This window comes from Coffea eugenioides, chromosome 9 (assembly GCF_003713205.1).
Source record: "Coffea eugenioides isolate CCC68of chromosome 9, Ceug_1.0, whole genome shotgun sequence".
Lineage (NCBI taxonomy): Eukaryota > Viridiplantae > Streptophyta > Magnoliopsida > Gentianales > Rubiaceae > Coffea > Coffea eugenioides.
This window is the reverse complement of record NC_040043.1, coordinates 7,127,665-7,151,638: the sequence shown is the minus strand read 5'-3', so window position 1 is coordinate 7,151,638 and position 23,974 is coordinate 7,127,665. Positions and strand designations below refer to the sequence as shown.

At 36.9% G+C, this 23,974-nt stretch overlaps 3 protein-coding genes across 5 annotated transcripts in view; 2 read left to right on the top strand and 1 right to left on the bottom strand.

Moving 5' to 3' along the window:
* The window catches only part of LOC113783465 (phosphoribosylglycinamide formyltransferase, chloroplastic-like), an 18,640-nt gene extending 9,173 nt beyond the window's left edge, over positions 1-9,467 (top strand). Inside the window, exons 3-5 of the mRNA XM_027329605.1 lie at positions 5,603-5,779; positions 6,422-6,548; positions 9,047-9,467. Coding sequence (XP_027185406.1) covers positions 5,603-5,779; positions 6,422-6,548; positions 9,047-9,160 — 418 coding nt within the window. The 3' untranslated portion in view covers positions 9,161-9,467. The remainder of the gene's footprint in view (positions 1-5,602; positions 5,780-6,421; positions 6,549-9,046) is intronic.
* Positions 9,468-13,164: 3,697 nt separating this feature from the next.
* On the top strand, positions 13,165-15,452 carry LOC113783438 (cationic amino acid transporter 5-like). Its single transcript, XM_027329573.1, has one exon. The coding sequence runs from the start codon at positions 13,339-13,341 to the stop codon at positions 15,100-15,102; it is 1,764 nt and encodes a 587-aa protein (XP_027185374.1). The 5' UTR covers positions 13,165-13,338; the 3' UTR covers positions 15,103-15,452.
* A 1,514-nt stretch (positions 15,453-16,966) lies between these two features.
* Positions 16,967-23,220, bottom strand: LOC113783562 (pentatricopeptide repeat-containing protein At4g20090). Of its 3 annotated transcripts, none has more exons than XM_027329731.1 (4): positions 21,075-23,220; positions 19,649-19,729; positions 19,412-19,496; positions 16,967-17,795 (listed from the first exon to the last, which is right to left on the bottom strand). In XM_027329731.1, the coding sequence occupies exon 1, from the start codon at positions 23,111-23,113 to the stop codon at positions 21,083-21,085; it is 2,031 nt and encodes a 676-aa protein (XP_027185532.1). In that variant the 5' UTR covers positions 23,114-23,220; the 3' UTR covers positions 16,967-17,795; positions 19,412-19,496; positions 19,649-19,729; positions 21,075-21,082. The 3 variants fall into 3 exon arrangements, with proteins under 3 accessions (XP_027185532.1, XP_027185535.1, XP_027185534.1); XM_027329734.1 differs by having other exon boundaries at positions 16,967-17,754; XM_027329733.1 differs by lacking the exon at positions 16,967-17,795 and adding an exon at positions 17,941-18,077.
* Between the last annotated feature and the right edge of the window lie 754 nt (positions 23,221-23,974).

The window sequence follows — 23,974 nt, the reverse complement described above, 5'->3', positions numbered from 1 at the left end:
CAAGGATGCGAAAAACGTGTTTATTTTAACACCTTATTGTATGGCAAGGTATTTCATCAAAAAGCCAGTTTATGCTAAAATTATATCCTGCAGTATTTACAGTTATACTGGATTGTCTACAGTTGACTGGTCTATATCTAGAGCACAATCAGGTGAGGAAAGACTTCACAATGCAACATTCTCATAGATCAAACCATTCTGTATTGAACAAATGAAGAGGCAAAACAACAATTTATTGAACAACATGCACATTATATTTTTGAAGACGAGTATCAGGCCACGCAAGCCACCTCACAAAGCCTAACACCTTCAAGGCATTTGCAGGAATATTTGCTTAGTGGGTATAGGGAGGACTAATTGCAAGAATATTGAACAAGGCAAACGAGTAGGGGTGCTTATAATCAGTCACTGAACTTGAAAAATATGCGACCCAGAAGATAATTTCAAGGAAATGCACCAACGAACAAATCGACAAAACCCTAGAACAGTCGAATTAAAATTCATCAGAAACGAGCTCCATCAACAGAAAAATTTTAATTACAACATGCAATAACCTGTCCAGACTTCCAAATAGAAAGACACCTCAAACAGAAATTGCACTCGGTAAGGAGGATGCGTTCTTACCGAATTCAATTTCTCACAGCTCCTTTCCAAACAGGACTTCATGTACACTATGTGCTCAGGGTCGAATGCCGCTGATGATCCGGAAAAATTGCTGAAGATTGAGGTGATTTGCAAGCCGCAACCCGGCACCAGCTTTATTGTACCAACACGGTAGCTGCAGCTCGGTCTTCGTAAGAAAAGTACGTTTACACAGAGCTACTGTATCGTGTTAGCGAGCTTTCAAACCCGTGATTCAGAAAGTTACTTGCCCACTTTCAGTATAGATTGTCAGCTTGCGAATCGAATCCAAGTGATGAATTTGCGAGCTATCTGGCCGTGGGAAAAGATAAAGGCAGTCCTATCTGATAACTATTGGAAGGGAGAAGACAGTGAGCTATGAAATGGAGGAGCAAAGCTAAGAGAATAAATTCTGTGCAGGTTTGGAAGCTTTAATCGCAGCTTTACCTTTACTCTTCTCCTTCAATAGCACCAACGGTAAAAAATGCACAGTGTTCTCAGAATTCCCGTCTTTTGCATACTGAAGACCACGTGCGTGGGCCAGCCAGGGGGCCCAAGGAATTTCCACGTAGATGCACTTCAGCACCAGCGTTGAAAAGAGGACTCCACGTGTGCGCAGAAGTCATGCGAGAGAACCTCAATTATTTGCATTATTTGAAGTAGTATCCAAACACTTTTATGTACCATTATTTGAAATAACCCAAAAAATGGCCTATCCAAACAGCTCCATTGTTATCATGTTTGAAGATTCTCATACCAAGAATGACATCTGCCTCACCCATGTCTTTCATGTCAAATTTGCTTGAAAGCAAAGTTTTTGTGACTTCAACTTGTTCCAAGTCAGTCCCAAAAATCAACATGTCATCAACATATAAACAAATTATGACACCTTTGCCATCATCAAACTTGCTATAAATACATTTATCAGATTCATTTATTTTGAACCCACTAGCAAGAATAACTTGGTCAAATTTCTGATGCCATTGCTTCGGTGCTTGTTTTAGTCCATATAAAGACTTTACAAGTTTACACACCTTATGCTCTTGACCAGGCATCACAAACCCTTCAGGTTGCTCCATATATACTTCTTCATCCAAATCACCATTCAAGAATGCTGTTTTAACATCCATTTGGTGAATGACTAGATTTTGGATCGAAACTATAGCAAGTAGCACTCTAATTGTAGCAATTCTAGCTACTGGTGAATATGTGTCAAAATAGTCCACACCATACTTTTGTGTGAACCCTTTGGCAACCAACCTGGCCTTGAACTTATCAATAGTTCCGTCGATCTTCATTTTCTTCTTGAAGATCCACTTACAACCAATTGGTTTTGAACCAGGTGGTAAGTCTACTAATTTTCAGGTTTTATTACCCATGATTGAGTCCATCTCATCATTAATAGCTTCCTTCCAAAAGGGAGCATCTTGTGAGTTCATTGCTTCTTCATAGGTCTTGGGATCAGCCTCAATATTGAAGCAATATGAGATTTGGTTGCTCACTGCATCTCTTGTTCCTTCAACTAGATACATATAAAAGTCCGAACCGAAGTCTTTTGACTTTCTAGCTCTTTTGCTCCTTCTCAATTCAATGGTTTCATTTTCACCATCTTTTGTCAATTCATTTGATTTTGGAATAACATCTTTTATAGAGGTGAACCTATTCTCTTCAAAAATAGCATCTCTAGACTCAATTATGGTATTAACCGAAATTGAATCATTAGGTTCAATTACCATGAACCTATATGCTTTGCTATTTTGTGCATATCCTAAGAATATACACTCCACACCTCTTTCTCCCAATTTCCTTTTTTTAGGTTCTGGGAGTTTTACAACAGCTCTACAACCCCAAACTTCAAATAGTTTAGGTTGGGCTTTTAATTTTATTTCAAAATTCATAAGGGTTATAGAACTCCTTTTATTAGGCACTCTATTTAGAATATGACAAGCGTTAACAAGGGCTTACACCCAAAATCCTTGACTTAAACCAGATTTTGACAAAAAGTGCATTACCATTCTGTCCATCACGATTTTCCTTTCGGCTACAACCATTTGTTTGGTGTGTAAGGAGCAGTCCCTCATGTTTTAAATTGCCCAACAGACTCAAAATAGGTAATATCAATAATATTCCCGACCTCACTGGTCCTTAGATCATTTGATAAAGGATTCACAATGAAGTTCCAACCTTCTGATTTGTATGCCTTAAATTTTTTGCAAAAGTTTCACCTTTGAGTGTAACAAGAAAACATGACAGTATCTACTATAATCATTCAATAAAAATCACAAAAGTACTTTTTACCACCCAAAGTAGGAGTACCAATGCAAATCACACTACATCACATGAAATGGAATCCAAGATTTTAGATGATCTTTTCCAACTTTAGGAAACGAATTTCTTGTGATTTTCGTTAGCAATGCAGTTTTGCATTTTCCCTTCATCTTATCACAATATGGCAGCAAATCAAAGTCTCATCATTTCCATGCATTCTTTTTGTAAATAAACAGACCAATCCTATTATGCCCACAATTCAAAAGAAGACTCAACCAAATACGCAGAAATAATATCAATCTTATTATTCCTAATAGCAAGTACTTTCAACTTAAACATCCCATTGCAAAGATAACCCTTGCCTACAAACATACCACCTTTAGACAAAATAAATTTGTCAGACTCAAACACAAGTCTAAAGCCAAATTTATTTAACAGCCCAGCCGACACCAAGTTCTTCCTAACTTCCGGTATATAAAACACATTTGTAAGGTTACAACATTGCCGGAAGTAAATTTTAATTCTACTTCTCCAATGCCTTGAACCGGAATTATAGCAGAATTTTCCATGTAAACAACGGTGCTTTCATCCACCGGTTTCATGGACTTGAAGAACGTTCTAGTGTTGCACACGTGTCGCGTAGCGCCAGAATCAACCCTCCAAGCAGAATCATCTTCAATCATGTTGATTTTACATATCATTGCTACAAGATTTTTGCTTGTGTTTTAGGAAGACTTTTGCTTCTTCTTCTTGTTTTGAAGAATCTTGCACTCGGACTTGTAGTGTCCCTCTTTCTTGCAATAGAAGCATTGTCTTTTCTTTCTTTTCTTGGATTGATTCTTGGGTTGTTGGCCCTTCTTGCTTCCTTGAGACTTTTCAGTTTGCCGCTCTTCAATCACATGCACTTTTGAAGTAGAATCTTTGTTCTCTTCAAGGATTTGACTATCCTTCTTTTCTTGCATGCGAATTTCCTCTTCTATTCGAAGAGATTTAGCAAGAATCTCAAGAGAGATATCCTCTTTCTTATGTTTGAGGTCTCTTTTGAAATCTTTCCAAGAAGGTGATAACTTATCTATTATAGAGCAAACAAAAATGGCTTCATCCATGTGTAGATAGTGTTGTGTGAAGTGATTAAGAAGCCTTTCAATCTCACTAAATTGCTCCATAACAGACTTATTATCTACCATTTTATAATTATTAAAAGACGAGACAAGAATCTTACTTGTAGCATCTTCTTGCATGTACTTGGACTCCAATCGATCCCAAAGTTCCTTGGCGGTCGTAATTGAATGGTAGACATCGAACAGGTTGTCACTCATGGTATTGAGGATGTGACCACGGCATATTTCATCGTCGTTCTCCTATTTCTGACGGTTTCGGATGTCTTCAAGAGTTTCTTCATCGGGATTGACCAATGGTTTTGGTGTGGTCAAAACATAGACCACTTTGAGTGCAGTGAGAAGGAAACGAACACGTTTTTGCCAACGAACGAAATTCCCTCCATCAAACCTCTCGAGCTTGACAATATTGGATGCCAAATCTTTCAAGGTACCAGCCATTGTAGAGTATAAATAAAGCCTAAAGATTGTTGGATAAATTGTAAATGACTAGCAAATGTAGTAACAAGAATTGGCTTCAAATCGTGATAGATATCACTTTCCTTTAGGCTTTATTTGTCCGGTATAACGTGCAATAACCTTGGACAAATATCCTTTAGGATAAGATGAAGTTTTGTTTGTCTTAAACTTTTGCACAAAGTAAGACAAACCCTTTATGAACTAAGGAGTGCTTTTGAGAGAGTAAGGATAGTAGGAAAGTGATTTTCTGCAGCAAACCACTCTCTACTTGACCTCTTTATATAGGAAGATTGTTTGGGAAACAAAAGACCTCATTAAACACTTGTATGAATAGATTCAAAGTATTGTGTATGAATAGATTCAAAGTATTGTGTACACATTCATGCATTTTAATTCATGCATCTCATGATCATTAGATCAAAACATGAATCTATCCTTTCATTCAATAATTCCCATATACATGAATACATTCATAAATGAATGTACATTTTAGAAACATTCACAATACTATACATGTACCAAAAATTAATGAATATACATTAATTACATGTATGTACATCATACAAATTTTGAAAAGTTTCCAACAACTCTCACATGTACCCTCTTTGAAGTCTTTAGTAAAGATTATGGAAAAATGTGAAAACTGTGGTAGTTATTAGAGTGTGTTTGAAATTGATTGGGCATATGATTCGATTTCAAGGGGTTGTTTTCACATGTGGTGATATTTGCAAATTGGAAATGGATAGGCAATGAAGATAGATGTGCGTGATTCAAGTTACGAAAGTGATGTAATCTAAGAGGCTTGGATGATAATAATGTACTTCTCCTTCCCCAAAGAGCATGAATTATTCTCTGAAATTTGTCCTTGAAAATTTGCATATCTTGATGAATATGAATGTATAATTGTGAAACCGATCCATGCTAAGTAAGTTTCTGTCATCAGCTAGTACATTTATCAATCACTAATGGTATCCTCTATATCGGCATCCCATCCAAACAAGATGAATTAACCCACAAAAGAAAAAGCAAAATCAAGAAAGATCAGGAATCCATAAAAAAGAAAGAAAAAAGAAGTTAATGGCTATTCGTGCTTCGCCATTTCTCTTTTAATTCTCCCTGTGCCATGAACTTGACAGAAGCTACAAGGTCGATTTCATTCTCTTAGCTGGCTACTTGAAGCTTATACCTACTGAGTTGATTCGAGCATTTCCAAGGTCCATACTGAACATCCATCCTTCACTTCTTCCAGCTTTTGGAGGCAAAGGTTATTACAGTATGAAGGTGCATAAGGCAGTCATTGCATCTGGAGCAAGGTTAGTCCTGTCCCCACTGTCGTTGATGTTTAACTTCTTTTTCTTTTGGTTCTGGTAGTCCTTTGTCTTTGATGGAATTTCCTTCAAAGTGTTAAGAAAATGTATGGCGAGTATTATCAGCAGTTCAATCTCTTTGACACCTTACCTATTAAAGTGGTTTAAGTTTCCAGACTGAGCTGGATAATTTGTAAAATCCATCAATTTTAATGGCAGAGCTTCAAAGTTGCTTAGTTATCTGTCAGAACATTATTTGAGGGTTGCGATAGTGCAAGCATAACCTGTCATTGAACTGATACCTGATATTTGTCAATGTATGCCTTACTAAAGTATTTCAAACTCATGTTTTGCTTCTCTTTGCATCAAAAAATATTTGGTCTTCTCTTCTCTTTGTTTCCCATTTTCAATGCTTTTTTTTTTAAATGATTGGAGAAGAGGAAGGTAGTGGCTGGTGAGAAGAGATTTTTACTGTGAAACATCAGATCATCGGTCTATATATACTCCTCTTCTCCGTGGATGTAGAACATATCTTTGCTGTTAAAATTCTATTAGGCTTAGCTGTTTTCAGTCAAGAGACTTTTATTTAAATTTTTATACCTTTCATATAGCAAGTAATTTCCTGTTATTTCTTTCGGTGTTTCTTAGATACTCGGGCCCCACAATACATTATGTGGATGAGGAGTATGACAGGGGTCGCATACTTGCCCAAAGGATTGTACCCGTGCTACCTAATGACACAGCAGAAGAGCTAGCTGCGAGAGTCCTCCATGAGGTAATGAAGTTTTATGTAAGGTTTTACACGCCAAATGTGCAATTCTATGTTTCATTCAGATGCATTAATGACTACTTGAAGAAAAGTTTATTGCTAATCTGTTTGGCACAATTATTGGTTCTTGCTTTTGAACTTATATTGTCTCAAACATGTTAGTGCCTGCCTTGAATAAATTGACACCTGGTTGAACTTTGTTGGGATATGCAACTTTTCCTACAGATTTTGCTAGATTATGTTTGATATCAAAATAATTTAGTTATTAGAAAAATAAGGATATTTGTTAACCAAAGATCATGTTGGTTTGTTAACAGATATTTTAGATAAGATTTGCTAGTAGAAGGAGATTATACTTTGTTGAGATTTTTAGGATAATGTTAGTGGGATATTTTGCTAGTTTGTTTCATGTAATCACTATAAATAGTGAGTTGATGAATGTAGAACAAAAGCTCGTTTTCCACCTTCAATAGAAGTCTCTTATAAGCTTTTTTTGCAAACACTAAGGTGTTGTTTCTTAGTTTATGCCCCAAAAAACCAACAAAGTGGTATCAAGAGCCTATATCTTAAGGGCCTGAGTCTGTTTTTTTTTTTAGAGTGATACATTGGTGAGGATCCTTTATAAGTTCAAAGCCATGACAGGAAAGAACTTTTTGTCAAATGTTTCAACTTTTAGTGGTGAAACTTACCAAATTTGGGCCATAAAATTTTGGACTTATTTGGTAGTCAAATGATCTACGGGATATGGTGGAGACGAATTTGTTTCATCAGTATTTGAAGAGCTGAATGGATACAACAAAATTAGAGATCACAGAGTTGCCAGTTAGACAGAGATCCAAGGGCCAGCACTCACATATCAGTTTTGATGCCGTTTTCACAAAGATTAATGGATAATGATTGATTGAGAATAAATTATTCTTAATTAAAATAAAAAGGAGAAGTTTCACTATTGAATTGGTCGGATTTTGACAATTCTAAAAAAGTGGAACAATGATGATGAAATCAAAGGAATTCAGATTCTGGAAATTCAGTGAGGAGATCATTGATTAAAGTCAGGAGATATCAAAATTATTTTATAAACATTTTCTGTTTTTTGAGTCTACAGATTTTGATGGTGATGACAAAATGAAGAACCATCGAATTTCATATTTTCTGTATAGGTTCAAATATCGTCAAAAAGATGTTCCATTTTAAACCTATGAGAAGGTTATTTGGAAACATAAAAAAAAAATAAAAAAATCATCTTTTATGTGGAGTTTGGCATGAGAAGACAGAAGAAGTGGCTTGTTGCAAGACTAATATTTAGCTTGCATAAAAACCCAAAGAAAGAAGTTCATTGCAAGGCTAATCATCAATTGCAGAATTTCTTACAAAAGTCTCTCCAAAACAAGATTCAAAGATTTGAGAAGACAATTCAAAATTTGCAGCAAAAGTGGCAAGGAGGAGTGTTGGGATATGCAACTTTTCCTACAGATTTTGCTAGATTATGTTTGATATCAAAATAATTTAGTTATTAGAAAAATAAGGATATTTGTTAACCAAATATCATGTTGGTTTGTTAACAGATATTTTAGATAAGATTTGCTAGTAGAAGGAGATTATATTTTGTTGAGATTTTTAGGATAATTGTTAGTGGGATATTTTGCTAGTTTGTTTCATGTAATCACTATAAATAGTGAGTTGATGAATGTAGAACAAAAGCTCGTTTTTCACCTTCAATAGAAGTCTCTTATAAGCTTTTTTTGCAACACTAAGGTGTTGTTTCTTAGTTTATGCCCCAAAAAACCAACAAAGACTTTTTCTCCGTTGTTATGGCTTATCATCCGTATTCCTATACCCCTATCCACTGCATTCCTTCCAATGTATACTGTGCATGCTTTTCTTCGAATTGAGACTAGAAATCATAGAAGGGAAGACCAGGGGTTAGAAAAGCTCAAGCCTGACACATTCTCTAGTGTGATTTGAATTTTTGTGTAATTCACCTCAAATTTTCTTTACAATGCGCCTTTTTTCTGATATTTTCATCTTTGATGACATGGTTTTTTTGTACTCCCTCCGTCCCAGAATTTGTGTCGCGCTTCGAAACTTGTAATTTTTATCAACAGTGCAAGACTTTTAAATAATTTGTGTTTAAGTTCCGGCAATACCCCTTGACTTTCAATGTTTCCATACGTGATTGAATGATAAAGGGGTCATAAGTTGTGATAAGACATGTGGGACCCAAAAGAATAAAAAGTCTCCACACTACTTTAGAGGAAAGTGTCATGCACGATTGTTGTTTGCATTTCATGTGAGAATCACGATCTATCAAGTGCAGTGTTGGTACTTGGAAAGTGCATAATTGGGCCCACTAAAAGAAAAGAAAAGGCTGTCACATTGAAGGGTATGAAGCGGAAATGTGTGAGAGTTTTCATTGCCAATTTTAGTAAGTGACAATCATTTTGGGACGGATAAAAAAGGAAAGTATGACACTATCAATGGGACGGAGGGAGTATTATTATTAGGAACATAAATTGTATAAAGAGGTTGTGGCAGCATTATGTGAAGAAAGGATAATCTGGCGGGAAGATGGTGTACCTTTGATCCAATGCAAAGAAAATCTTAGCCTTTATAAGTAGTGCTTTCAACCATCATTCAATCCCTTAAGGGAAAATTTTCATGCAAAAGCTCGTGGCTGTCTGTCCTTTTTGCTACAGAGTATGTATAATTTATAATATTGTGTTGCACTTACTGCTAATGTGGAGTAGTAGATAATATGCTAGCTTTACAGCATATCTAGGTAAAAGAGAGTTGATTACCTGTAGGGGCTAAGTTTTCCCCCGCATCTTGCTAATTGCCTATCAAGATGATGAATTTTACAATCTGGAAGAGTGTATTGAAACTGCGGCATTTTCAAACTGACAGTTTACTGTTATTTTGTTATCACTGATGATTGCAGTAGTCAGCCTTGCTAGCTTCAATAGCGAGGTAAACTGTTGCCTTTGCTCTTGTATTATCTCACCCATTCGGTGTTCTACAGTGCTGGGCTATTGGCTGCTGCCACCATTGGTATTGTTGCATTTGTGTGGTATATTTGCTGTCGTCTTGAAGTCGTTTGAGTTTATTAGCTTGTACGTATACAAGTTTAACGTGTGATTACATGCTCTATAAACTGCAGTTTTATGTAAAATGTGATAACATGCCTTGTGAACTTGTGATCACTTTCCCATATACCCCAGAAAAGGTAAACAAAAAGGAAACAAAACAGGTGGAAAACTACCTTCAAGATGGTGGAAAGTTTCATACTTGGTTACTAGAAAATCCTAATACAACTCCAGTTGGATTCAGACTTTGCCTCTTAATTACAGGATTCAGTTGAAGTATAAAGCTAATGAATCTGAAAGATGGAGAGTTACAAAGCTCCCCTTTTGTAATTTGGAATGACAAAAGACATGAGACTCTGATGGTGGTGCAAATGATAGGCCACCAATTCTTTAACTGGAAAAAGGAGATTTGTTATAAAACTCCTACTCCCCGAGTAACAGACAGACAAATAATTCCTTCATTAACCGGAAATATATATCATGAACAGGGCACCTCTGCACTTCTAAACCATAGCTTTTGAGTCTTGTGCCTGACCAAAAACGGAAAAAGGGAAATAGAGGAAGGTGGTAAAAATCAGAGCTTTTGTATTTTGATCCTTGTTGTGTATTCCAAAATGTTGCCTTGACTTGAAAAAGGCTATAAAGACAAGAGGGTCGCAATTATCATTGGAATTGCATTGTTGTTCCAAAAGTCAAAAGATAGATCCGTCCTTGCCCATGCAAGAAAATAAATAATGGAGTATCATTATTCATCAATGACCATCACTGATTAGAATTTCAATGTCTAATTTGTTCCTATCCCTTCAAGATTCTTGTCAAACAAGCCTGAGTTGGTGGGATCTCATCTGGTTTGTATTGGCTCAGTTAATTGGAGCTGGCATCTTTGTGCTCACTGGCCAGGAAGCTCACAATCATGCTGGATCAGCTATTGTCTTGTCCTATGTTGCTTCTGGCATTTCAGCAATGCTCTCAGTCTTCTGCTACACAGAATTTGCAGTAGAAATTCCGGTAGCTGGGGGTCATTTGCTTATCTGAGAGTAGAACTAGGAGACTCTGCAGCCTTCATAGCAGCAGCAAATATACTTCTTGAAAGCGTGGATGGAAGAAAATATCTTCATGCTGCCTTCATGTTGCTTCTGATTTACTATGTCTTTGTCGGTCTACATGCCACTTTTGACCTGGCTCATAAAAAATCTATGGAGATTGTTGATGAAGAAAATGCAGAAAAACCAAACCTACCCCAAAATGTTGAATTTGATCCCTGTGTCATTATCTGAGAGTAGAACTAGGAGACTCTGCAGCCTTCATAGCAGCAGCAAATATACTTCTTGAAAGCGTGGATGGAAGAAAATATCTTCATGCTGCCTTCATGTTGCTTCTGATTTACTATGTCTTTGTCGGTCTACATGCCACTTTTGACCTGGCTCATAAAAAATCTATGGAGATTGTTGATGAAGAAAATGCAGAAAAACCAAACCTACCCCAAAATGTTGAATTTGATCCCTGTGTCATTATCTGAGAGTAGAACTAGGAGACTCTGCAGCCTTCATAGCAGCAGCAAATATACTTCTTGAAAGCGTGGATGGAAGAAAATATCTTCATGCTGCCTTCATGTTGCTTCTGATTTACTATGTCTTTGTCGGTCTACATGCCACTTTTGACCTGGCTCATAAAAAATCTATGGAGATTGTTGATGAAGAAAATGCAGAAAAACCAAACCTACCCCAAAATGTTGAATTTGATCCCTGTGTCATTATCTGAGAGTAGAACTAGGAGACTCTGCAGCCTTCATAGCAGCAGCAAATATACTTCTTGAAAGCGTGGATGGAAGAAAATATCTTCATGCTGCCTTCATGTTGCTTCTGATTTACTATGTCTTTGTCGGTCTACATGCCACTTTTGACCTGGCTCATAAAAAATCTATGGAGATTGTTGATGAAGAAAATGCAGAAAAACCAAACCTACCCCAAAATGTTGAATTTGATCCCTGTGTCATTATCTGATTGACCTGGCTCATAAAAAATCTATGGAGATTGTTGATGAAGAAAATACAGAAAAACCAAACCTGCCCCAAACTAAATTTTCATATACAGGAGTCTCATTATTGTTATCATATTCCTATATACATTCAGAAAAAAATTAGGCTGGATTCCAAGAAAATATGTCATGAATGAGCATGATTAGCTACATCATTAACGTTTTCACTGGACACTGATACAGAGAGTACTGAAAATAATTGAACCCAATTAGGGGTCATTTTTTTTTTTTAATTTTAAACCCAAAATAGTTTTATGGGCATCTGATCCCGCTTTCTTTTTATTTTTTATTTTTTGCTCTTTAATTTTTATTTGGTGTGAAATGGTCATGATCATCTTGGCAGCCATGTTTCAATACAGACAACAGACAAGTCATTAACATCATACATAATCTCTCATTGTCCCAAATTAGAGTGGTCGTAGGCAAAATGGTTAGGCATATGGGATTTTCAGGAATTGAGGGGAAAAGAAGAAGACAAGACATCAAGGGACGGCAAGATAGTGACTCTTCGTTCTTTTCAAGATAATGCAGGAGGCCTGACAAGTCAAAGACAGTTCTTAATGTGGTTCACCCCACATAAATAAGGTACTGAGTATGGAACTGGACAGGAAAAGAAAGAAAAGTTAATGTCATATGAACGTTTTCTTCCATGAACCATGATTACTGTCTTGGTCTACTAGTCTAATCATGATCGATTGCAAAGAAAAATATTAAGGATAAGTCCAGATTCTTGGCTGTCACTTTTGTCTTCTCGTCCTTGGATTCTTTAAGAGCAAGCATGCACATGAATCTGAGCATGCCACTTGCTTATAATTTTTTGGGTTCAAACCATCTTTGGGTCTAACGTTCTCAGATTGTTATGGCTGAAAAAGTTAAGAGGTGGAAAGCAACTGACCCCAAAGAAACAAGAAATCGAAATAATATGAAATGAAGGAAAGCAATATGAACCAGAAAATTGAGCACTATAACTCCTGAATATTGGATAAAATAGCCTTAAAATATGAAAGCTACCAGTTCAAACTTTTCCACAGCCAAAAATAAATTAAATGCTTTGTGGAAATGAACAGATAGCAAGACAATCACGCTGAAGTCTTTTTAACTCTTGAAAAAGAGTGATTTTAACTCTTGAACCAATCAAGAATACGTCATGAGTCTTGACTTCTATTTGGAGGTGTGAAACTCTGCAGAATTGCATGCATCTCCCACAACTTAGGCTTATAATTGAGAAGGTTATAATCAACTTGACAAGATACCACGATGCATTTGGCCAAACAATGAGAGGAACCACACAGCTTGGACGCGTGTAATAAAAGAAGGCAAACCCACCGCAATTCAAAGCACCCAGCAATGAGGATGAGATATTGTGGGTGGTCCTCTGTCCACATCAGATGACACTAGAGAAAATAGAAAAAATTAAAGAGGACAGGATCTTGGAAAATCAATAGAAGAAGACAAGAAACGCATTTAATCTGACTATTTCACGCGGAATATCAAATTGCAAGTTGTTTGCTGGATTACCCATATCTGTAATTAATTGGCCTTAACAGAGCAAGACACAGATTATAGGCATCTTTACAAGTCTAATGTCAACAGAAACACAAGCATAGAATAAGCAACAGATTGAGCTCTAGCTTTGCTATAGTCTTGACAGCAAGTCACTTGAGAAAAGCTAGCAAATGGGGTCAGTGGGAAAAGAAAGTATCAATGAGGCTCAACCAAGGAGTTATTGGAGATGGAGCAAAAAAGACTTCTTTCCTGAAGAATCCTTCCAGAGCTGGAGTAACTACAGGTCTGCCTTATCACAGACTGGTATTCGATTCAAGGACCGTCTTGTAGGTCGGTCTGATGATGCTAATGAAGTTGGGGAGGTCAGGAAAGAAAGTGAGAATGACATGAAAAAATGCCTGAGTTGGTGGGATCTCATCTGGTTTGGATTTGGCTCAGTTATTGGAGCTGGCATCTTTGTACTCACTGGCCAGGAAGCTCATAAGCATGCCGGACCAGCTATTGTGTTATCCTATGTTGCTTCAGGCATTTCTGCAATGCTCTCGGTCTTTTGCTACACAGAATTTGCAGTGGAAATTCCAGTTGCTGGAGGGTCATTTGCTTACCTCAGAGTAGAACTAGGCGATTTTGCAGCCTTCATAGCAGCAGGAAATATACTTCTTGAGTGCATGGTTGGAAATGCAGCAGTAGCAAGAGCTTGGACTTCATACTTTACAACCCTCCTTAATCGCCATCCCAATTCATTGCGTATCCACACAAATCTTGCTGATGGATATAACTTGTTAGATCCAATTGCAGTTGTAGTTCTCGTAGTTGCCAGTACTATTGCCATGACCAGCACAAAGAAGACTTCATACTTCAATTGGATTGCATCTGCAATCAACAACATTGTAATTATATTTGTTATAATTGCAGGATTTGCTCATGCCGATACCACCAATCTGTCCCCCTTTTTGCCCCATGGTGCTGAAGGGGTCTTCCAAGCGGCAGCAATTGTATATTTTGCATATGGAGGATTTGACAACATAGCAACTATGGCTGAAGAGACAAGAAATCCATCAAGAGATATACCACTAGGATTGCTTGGATCAATGTCACTGATCACAGTGATATACTGTCTGATGGCACTTTCACTTAGTATGATGCAGAAGTATACAGATATTGACCCAAATGCTGCCTACTCAGTTGCATTTCAGAGTGTGGGTATGAACTGGGCAAAGTATCTGGTTGCTCTGGGAGCTCTCAAGGGAATGACCACTGTTTTATTGGTGGGTGCACTTGGACAAGGACGATACATTACTCACATCGCGCGAGCACATATGATTCCTCCATGGTTTTCACTTGTCCATCCGGTGACAGGAACTCCTATATATGCTACTCTTTTGATCACCATTTCTGGTTCCTGTATCGCTTTCTTTTCAGGCTTAGGTGTCCTGTCAAGTCTCTTATCGGTTAGCACCCTATTTATCTTCATGATGATGTCTGTTGCCCTTCTTGTGAGAAGGTACTATGCAAGAGGAATAACTCCTCAGAGGGATGCCTTGAAGCTGATGATCTTCTTACTTCTTATCATTGCTTCCGCCATGGGAACTTCTGCTTACTGGGGCTTAAATCCTAAAGGTTGGCTGGGTTACACTATAACAATTCCTCTTTGGTTTTTTGCGACTCTGGGGATTTCAGTTTTCTTGCCACAGCAGAGAGCTCCAAAGGTCTGGGGTGTTCCACTTGTTCCGTGGCTGCCTTCCTTATCCATTGCCACAAATTTGTTTCTCATGGGATCTTTAGGTGCTGAGGCTTTCATGAGGTTTGGAATATGTACAGTGGTAATGCTGATTTATTATGTCTTTGTTGGTTTACATGCTACTTATGACTTGGCTCATCAAAAATCGTCGAAGACTGTTGATGAAGAAGATACAGGAAATCCCAACCCCTAGATTAAATTAACTTTTATACAGTCTCATTATTGTTATCCAGTTCTACATACGCTCAGAGAATATACGAGTGTACGTTCCAAGAGTGTCTGTCCGCGCGAATGATCTTAATACTTGAGGAAAAGAATATGTTGTTCAGCCAAAATAATAACCATCAATTGTCTGAAACAATTGTGCTTGTCAATTGTTCAGACCCTTTGTTGCTGTGGTTATCCAATGCAAAGTTCAGGATGAAGTATCCTTAGAAATGTTAAAAGGCAGATATGGTATCCATTTCTTGTTTCCTGGTTGTGTAAAGTTGCTGCTGATATGGTTGTGAATTGCGAGATGCATATATTAATCTTTCCCCTTCATGCTCAAACTCAATGGCTAATTGATTAATTTTTACAAGTCACAGAGCAATTAACGCTGTATTACAGTGCTTCAAACATTAGAAGCGCAATCTTATTTCTGCAGCAGTTCAATGTGGATAACAGCAAAACCAATCAGACTACCATTAATCAAGAGATTGACATCCTTTGGAAAGCTAATTTTGTTCTATCAATGCCTTTTCCTTTGATTCTTCTGTCTTAATACATGTACATTTTGCCCGAATCTCTAAACCCTCAAGTCCTCTACGCCAACAGGAAGCAATACACAGCTTGGCCTATTTGTTGGGAGGTTTTCTCCACCAACCAAAAATCTTTACCCCAGGAGGTGGCAAATCAAGAATATTCTACACTATCAGGCGGGTTGCCACACGCAGCTAAATTTTTTTGTGCATGAAGTAGCGCATAGAGGCACAATAATAACCTTGTCTGATGGAAACTAAAGTTTAAAAACTATCCTTTTTAAACCAGAAATTTCTCAAACTTTGTCTAGCTTAATGCATATACCAGGCCTAGACAGAGAGGAAGGAATTTTTTTAGAGATTTTGGGGGCCAAAGAACACTTTGTATCTATTAGACAGATTCATCTGACTTGTGCATGAGGAAAGCAACCAATGTAACATGACAAATACAGTATACCAAAGGTATACAAGCTATTAGGCCATGCATCTGAAACAACCAGCGATAGTGATAAGTGAACCAGGATACTGTCGCATTTATTAAACCACTCTTAAGGAGGAGAAATCTTCAGGTTCTTGAGAAGAATTGACCCTGAGATCCTTGCTCTCTGAGGCTGAGCTCCCCAGTGAAGGCATAATGAGGCCTCTATCAACTTATAGTTCTTTCCTTTTTATGGGAAAGGAAGCATGAGAAGGTTGTGCTTCAATCACCTCATATTAGCCCTAAACACCAGGAGAGGTACATTAAATACCAGGACTGAAGAGTGGTCTGTACCTCTTGCAACAATGTAATTGCAGTGGAAAATGGTTGGCTTCCTTCCCAGAGAAAGTTAGAAACTTGCTAGTAAAATGGGCTGCTGCTTGTCAAGGCTGCGAACACTAGAAATCCACTTTTGAGCGGTACATTAAGAAGGTGGTTCTTAGAGCTTTACTTTTCAATCTGTAATTCAAATGAATATGATCATGTCCAACAGAGAAAAGAGGAGACTTACTATAAACTATGCTCACAGTGGTCTTCCCCCTGATGATTTCTAAACAGCAATCTTCCCTTTTTAGTGCATAAGTCGAGAAGTGATTTGAGTAGTATTTCAACCTATTCTACAGGTTTTTTCTTTAATTTTTTAGCACACAGTGTAGACATTTTTGTCTGCACTTCAAAAAAAATTATCAAAATGCTCCAAAAAATCCTGCAATAAAAGCATCGGTAGTCCACAAAGAAATCTATATCCGGAAAATAACTCCACCCTAACCTCAAAAGTGACTAGAACTGTAAACGAGTTGAATCGAACCGAGTATCTCATATTTGAACTCGTGCAAAGAGGGAGAAAGAGAGCACAATTGCTTTATATTCTGGTTCAGCCTTGTTCTGACCTTAGCTTTTCTTACTACAAGAGCTCATCCTTTGTGGGAGGTTGAGCTTCAACAAAGTTTCTGAAATTCTAGGCCATAAATGACCACACTACAGCTGTAATTTCATAATCAGCTCCCTAAATATTCTAATACAAAGTTAGCTTTTAGAAAATGTACATCTGCCAAAATCAATACGAAGAAACTTCACTAAGATTTGCCTGAACTTCTTGGTTCCACCTCAGCAAGGTTGCAATGAGGTTGACGAAATTAAGGCACTTCAAGGATGTATTAGGCAAATTCAAGAGGCCTTGTTCTCTGCAATAGTATACAAAACAATCAGCATCCTCCGCATGATACACCTCTGGCCCTTTTGTCTTCGGTTTCCCATTATGAGATATGCTACAGTTGCTCCGAAGAATAAGAAATATTCTTTTACTTGTTAATGCCCTCAAAGGGACAGTAACTCTGTGCCCACCATAAAAGCATCCTTCAGGATCCCGAGCGCTACTGAACTAGGAAGTACATAATATTTCAAACAGTGACTAACAAGCTCGTCCTCTTATCCTTTTCCTTCTGATGTTCTAATACCTTCAACAAAATCGAGGAGAACCGTTGCATGCCTCATCTCCATCCTCATGCCAGTAGAAATTATGCACTTTTTCAGCAGGGATTCTTTGATCATTCACAAAGAATTTATTCTTCACTGGATTTTGGTTGCATCTTATAAGTCCTTTCCTCCTTCTGTATGGCTTTTAGTACTAGCCATAATCCCAGCCAAAACCAAGCTCAAATCAGGAATCTAAATATGATTTAAGAACTAGTCAATGAACAGAAGATAGCTAATTTGAAGTACAAATTGCACATAAGCGATTGATCTAAAGCAAGATAAATATATTTCTTGACCAGTATGATAGAATTCTCATTACAAATCAACAATAACCTGAAAAGGTTTTCTTTCGCAAAATGATAACTGTAGCTGTATTTGACAACAGAGTCAATTTTTTAATTCTGTCTACATAGGTAGCTGGAGATCTGGAGAAAAAAGCTGCAAATGCACCTGCTTTACAATAGGGATATGTTCCTGGCAAGCAGAGGTAATTGGTGGTTTCAGCAATGAGTTCAAAACTCTTTTGAGCATCAATTCAATTCAAGTACTTGTTTTTGTGGTCAATATATCAGATTTGGCGAGCCAATTTGTTATTCATATATGTGATGGCAACGATAGTTGAAGCTGTGCAAATTGTGAAAATACACTACATATCTTTCCCTCCCAAAAGGTGTCCAAATTTTAACTCTATGGACTTCACCATGTGCATTTTATATTATATGTTCAACAAGCATTATATTTCTTTAGATAATAGTAAATGCCAAAAGTTCATAAAGATATAATATATTTCCATTTCTCAAGAAACAGGGAAAAAAAGGTAAAATAAATAAAAACATGTCAAGTAAAAGCACATAATTAGGGGATATTCCACATGGCTCATAGTCCAATAATGCATATGACACTCACTTGACGACACAAAACATAAGCAGCACCATGGTAAAACAGAGCCATGCATGCATCTAATTATGTTCCTAACAGGACACAGACCATTCACTTCACCATGAAAGCCTTTTTATGATCATTGTTTTCTGGAACTCCTCCCCTTGAACTTTTACTGGGGCATTCAGCAACACTTAGTTCGTATAATATGTTGTTTTCTTTTTCTTTATAAACATATTTTTTGTGCAATCATGCATCACGTTAGTGCCTGGCCAGCAAAGGGAATCCCCTTCGTCTTTTCATTTTTCAAGCCCTTTTTTTGAAAAAAAAATTTATGTCACACTGAATAACGCAGCCAATAAATTAAGCTTGCACGAAAAGAGATGGAAAAAAATTCAAAGCAAAAGTTCACAGTATCAGTTTTCCCAGTAACCTAAGTACCGTACTCATAACTTTTTATGTCTTAGTGGTGTCCGAGAAAATAACAAGTCAAATTCAGCTTAAGGTTTCATCTAAATCTAAGCAAAACTGACTTGAAAATTGATAGCCCATTCACTTATGTAGCTTAAAAATCTACTTCTGGTGGAACTAGTGTTGACAGCATCTTTTGAAATTCCATGTCTTAGTTATACTCAGCAGCATCTTTTGAAGTTCCAACATGTCCAAGTGGAACCACTGCTGATGGCATCTCGAAGCTCAAGTCTTGCGCTATCATCTTCTTATATGATGTAATAGGATTCCAACTTATTGCGCCATTTGGTAAGTTTTATGACTTGAGACACATTGAAACCCTTTGAAACTTCAAGTTACACAGATTAGATCAAAAAATATCCATCAGGAAAGCATATATAAGCACAAAAATGAAAAATTACAAGGTATAAAACTTGCAGGAATAAGAAATTTATGAAGATAGGTTAGGCAAAAGTTACCTTCACCAGGAAAATACAAGGCCTGCAAATTTCTCTTGAACAACCTCTTATCTCCATAATCTTCAGCTTGGAAGCATATGGCATACTGAGATGTATAATAATGAAGGCTTAACAAACCATCAATGTAGGGAAAGAGATTGAACCAAAAGAGGAGAAGAAAATCCAAAGAGAAATGCATCCTGGATAGACATAATAGAGTCTAATTAAACATGCTTACAGCTTAAAGCGTGAACTAACCTCTGAAACACAGGAGAGTGTTTTCACAAAAGTCTCTCACACAGCCCAGAAGCTTTAGACCATCGGCCAACTGAATAACCCCTGCATGTTGATAGTATTATTCATGGTGAGATGCTTTAAATTATATACATTTTTCACAGACCATTGTTTGTATAATTACCATAAACGTGATGTCTAAGATGAAAAGACTATCATCAATAGAAACTCTTCAATCACCCGGAGCACAAGAAAACACTAAAATCTATAACTTTTCAGAGAGTGTTTTCAGGATCACTATCATGATGGAATATTTCCACCAAAACTCAATAAATCTGCAAAACTAAGAAGACTCTGAGTATCCGACTTAAGTAAAAGAGTCATTTATGCAGTGATAACAAATAGGTAATCTACTCAAGATGCATTGGCCTGTTTCTGATATGCAGCATTATAGAAATTTGGAACTTGATGGCTTGTCATATGAAACGATAAAGCTTAATACTTTAGGGTTTGCTACCTTTCATCTTGTTTAAAGGATCTTTTCGTAGTTGATTCAATTTTATTTTCTTCTACTATGCGAGTCCCATTATCAGATTAATGCTCAATTTCAAAATTGGGAGGGTCCCAGTACCATCTCTTCAACCAGTTTAGTTTTTGTAATCTATTGCCTTGCACCGTCCTAATACTCCTAAAAAGTCTTCAAAGAAGGCAAAAGTGACCCTAATCATTGAAACGAGAAACTTTTTTGTGACAATGCAATAAGGTAATGCGACAAACCCCTAAACATCCATCAACAAGTGGCTTTCTTACGTGAAGAAAAGTTGAGGTAGGGGAGAAGATAATTCCAGCATATTATGTTCTTATAGAGTATCCCTTATCAACACTCCGTATTAGCAAAATCAAGTCTTTGATCTGAACATGGTTGTTTTTCCATAAAAAAATTAGCAGTATTCCTGCTAAAAAGAAAAAAAGAAAGTAGCATTTCTAGTTGCTCAAATTGAGGTTTATGTAAATTTAATACTTATATCTTACATATATCCACACTGAATACGAGCTATTGGACTGGAAGCACCTAGATCATGGATGACCATTATTCTATCGTAGATTGCCAGTTCTGTCACCTCTATAGATATTTACTGACAGACCCTAGCTAGTTACTAATCAGCATAGGCATTTTAACTATGCCTGCTTTTCCGAAGTATTATCTCTTATCATGAATTTGTAAATGCTATTCCTGACACTGACATATCACCGGAAGATTAACAAGATAACTTTCTTATTCTTTGACAATTCCGCCAAGCCAAAAGTAGATAAATGAAACTTCCAGATTTCCTGAGGAAAAGGAACTTTACAGGTATGGAGCTATTGTAACAGACTATTGGAACACATTATCTCTCTTTGAAATTGAAAAACAAGTAACAAAATAGTAGAGTGAAGGAATTAAGTTTACCCCTCAGATCAGCCAAACAAGCTATTCCAACACTTGTTGATGGCTGCATGAATCTTCTTTGGCTTGCACAACTCTTGAATAATAAGTTCCCAATTGCATGCTTTGGGATGAAGATACTTTTGAAGCATCACTTCAATGACTTTGGATGCTCCAGCAATTCTTTGTCGCTTGTACAGCCGTAAAACTAGCTCATCCAAAAATTCTGTCACATCCTGAGATGGATTTATTTTCTCCTTTACAATTGTCAAAATAATGTTACATGTCACAGTGTCAGGATCACATCCTCTATCTAACATATTATTCAGGAGATCAATGGCACGGGTAATCCTATCTTGCTTGCACAAAGCAGTAAGAAGTATGTTATAAGTGATTATGTCAGGTTGAGAATCAGAATGCTTACAAAGCATCTCGTTAAAAAGTTTCAAGCCCTGCTCTACTGAACCATTGTTGCACAGGCCATATATAATTGAGGTATAAGCGACCACATCAGGGTTGTATCCTTTACCCAACATCTGCCCCCACACCATCATTGCCTCCTTCAGCTTCCCATCCTCACAGAGTCCATGAATAAGTACGCTGTAGCAAACTCCATTATAGGGGCAATTTCTCTCTCTCATTTCTTTCCATACTAGAATTGCCATATCACTTTTGCCATTTTTGAAAAATCCCTTCATCAAGGAGCTATAGGTATATGCATTTGGTTCACAACCTATATTAACCATCTGAGAAAGAACTTCCTTAGCTTCAAAAGGTTTTCCTTCCTTACATAAACCATCTATAAGAACACTATAAACAACTGTATTCGGTTTCCATCCTTTTTCCATCATTTGCTTCCACATATTCAGTGCCTCTACAGATTTCCCCTCCTTGAACAACCCACAAATAAGTGTTGAGTAAATGTAATCATTTCCCTGCTGCCCCCTTTCCTCCATGGCCATCAGGACGTCTGCACCATCAACAGCTCTTCCTTTCTTAACAAGGCCATTGATAATAGTCCCATATGTAACATCATTGGGAACATATTTATTTGCTACCATCCTACCCAACAAACTAATTGCCTTATCCAATTTCCCTTGAAGGCATAAACCATGTATAAGAGTATTATAAGTAACTTCATTTGGAATACAACCTTTAAGAAACATATTTTCCACAAGCTTTGCTGCTCGAGCCAAGTCACCTTTTTTACAAAGCCCATTGATCAACACATTAAATGTTGCTGGATTCGGAAAACAACCCTCTATTTGCATCTCATCCAACAATGCCACCGACTCATCAATCCTATCTTCCTTGCACAACCCATCCATCAAAGTACAATAAGTAAAAACATCCGGTTCACATTTCCAAGATGGCATTTCCCTAAATGTCTCCACTCCTCTATCGACCAACCCTGCCTTACACATTGCTTTAATAACTAAATTAAAAGTCAAAACATTCGGCCTAATACCCTTCTTATTAATAACATAAGAATGAAAATCCAATGCACGATAATATAAACCCTCTTGAATTATTACGTTGAGAACAGAATTAAAAGACTTTACAGTTCTTTTACAGTGAAACTCATCCACCATTCTATCAAACAACTCTAGCGCCTTTTCCGGCAAATGGGCGTTTCCATAAGCCCTAAAAACTACTATAAAATTCTTCTCTACAAAAGCTCTCCTTTCACTTTTCATTCTAACAAAAACCATTTCCAAAGACTTAAAGTCCCCATTTTTAGCATAGTTCTCGATAAGCGAATAGAATGTGGAATCACCCCTTTTATAAGAACCCGATTTCTGAGCATATTTAAACAGCTTATGAGAAATTGGGGGCTGCTCAACTCTAAATTCACCTGTAACTTTCTGGGGTGGCTTAAAAACTTTGCAAGCATTGGGGGAATCAATGGAAAGATCATCTTTTTCGTGGGATCCTTCAGTTTCAGAAAGTGGGTTTGGGAGAGCTGAAAAGGGGCAATGAATCAAGAAATGGGGAGAAGACTTACAAGGGATTGAAGTGAGGTTGAAGCCAAGCCGCTTTGAAGCAAAGGCCTTGACGGGCATGCCTTTGTGGGCTCTAGCTTTCTTGATAGAAATCAAGCTTCATGGAATCAAAAGAGGCCGAAGAAGGTGGGAAAGGAGGAGGAGAGAGCGGGTGCCGGATTTTTGAAGCACCTGGGCGACTGAACCTCGAGTTTCCCTCTGCATCAACACTCAAAGTAAAGAAATTAAGAAAAGGGTTATTATCACTTTACCGCTGTAACGTTGGATGCCACTATTAATTTTTCTCTTAAAAAAAGGGTTATTATCTTTTAATTACTTTACCCTCAAAACTAATAGTCAAAATTAACGGAGTTTATTAATTAAAGTAAAAAGACAAGTTTAACCTTTAAAGTTATTATCATTTTATCCTTATAAACTATAGTCTCATTATCAATTTACCCATGGAGTTATTTTTTGGACATTTATCTAATTATTAAACCAACTTAACAAGTTAAAAATTTTTAAAAGAAAGTACCCTCATCTTTGTATAATAAAAATAATAAAAAAATTTAGAGTGACTCTACTCCTCTTTAGTATCAAGAAAAAAGGTTAAAATATTAATTTCTTTCTTTTTGGCAATCTTACTAATATTAAAAAAATAGAAAGATAGGGAGGGGGAGGGAGACAGGGAAAAAAAGATAGATAGAGAGAGCTCAATTCTTTTTTTAGAAAATACAAATAAGAAAGAATTAAATACTTTTATTATTTTAAAATTATTTCACTTTACTGTTTACCACCAGATTTCAATCCTTTCCAACAACCTTAAATTAATATGATAATGTTAGACCTTTTTTATTTTTTCTTTACAAAATCTAATTTTCTGTCTCTTTCTTTCCTATCTCTTTTTCTTTTTCTAATATTAATAAGTGTGAAAAAAGAAAT

Bases quoted from the DNA above. Each gene is read 5' to 3' on its own strand.
- LOC113783562 (XM_027329731.1), bottom strand. From the start codon at position 23,113: ATGCCCGTCAAGGCCTTTGCTTCAAAGCGGCTTGGCTTCAACCTCACT.
- LOC113783438 (XM_027329573.1), top strand. From the start codon at position 13,339: ATGGGGTCAGTGGGAAAAGAAAGTATCAATGAGGCTCAACCAAGGAGT.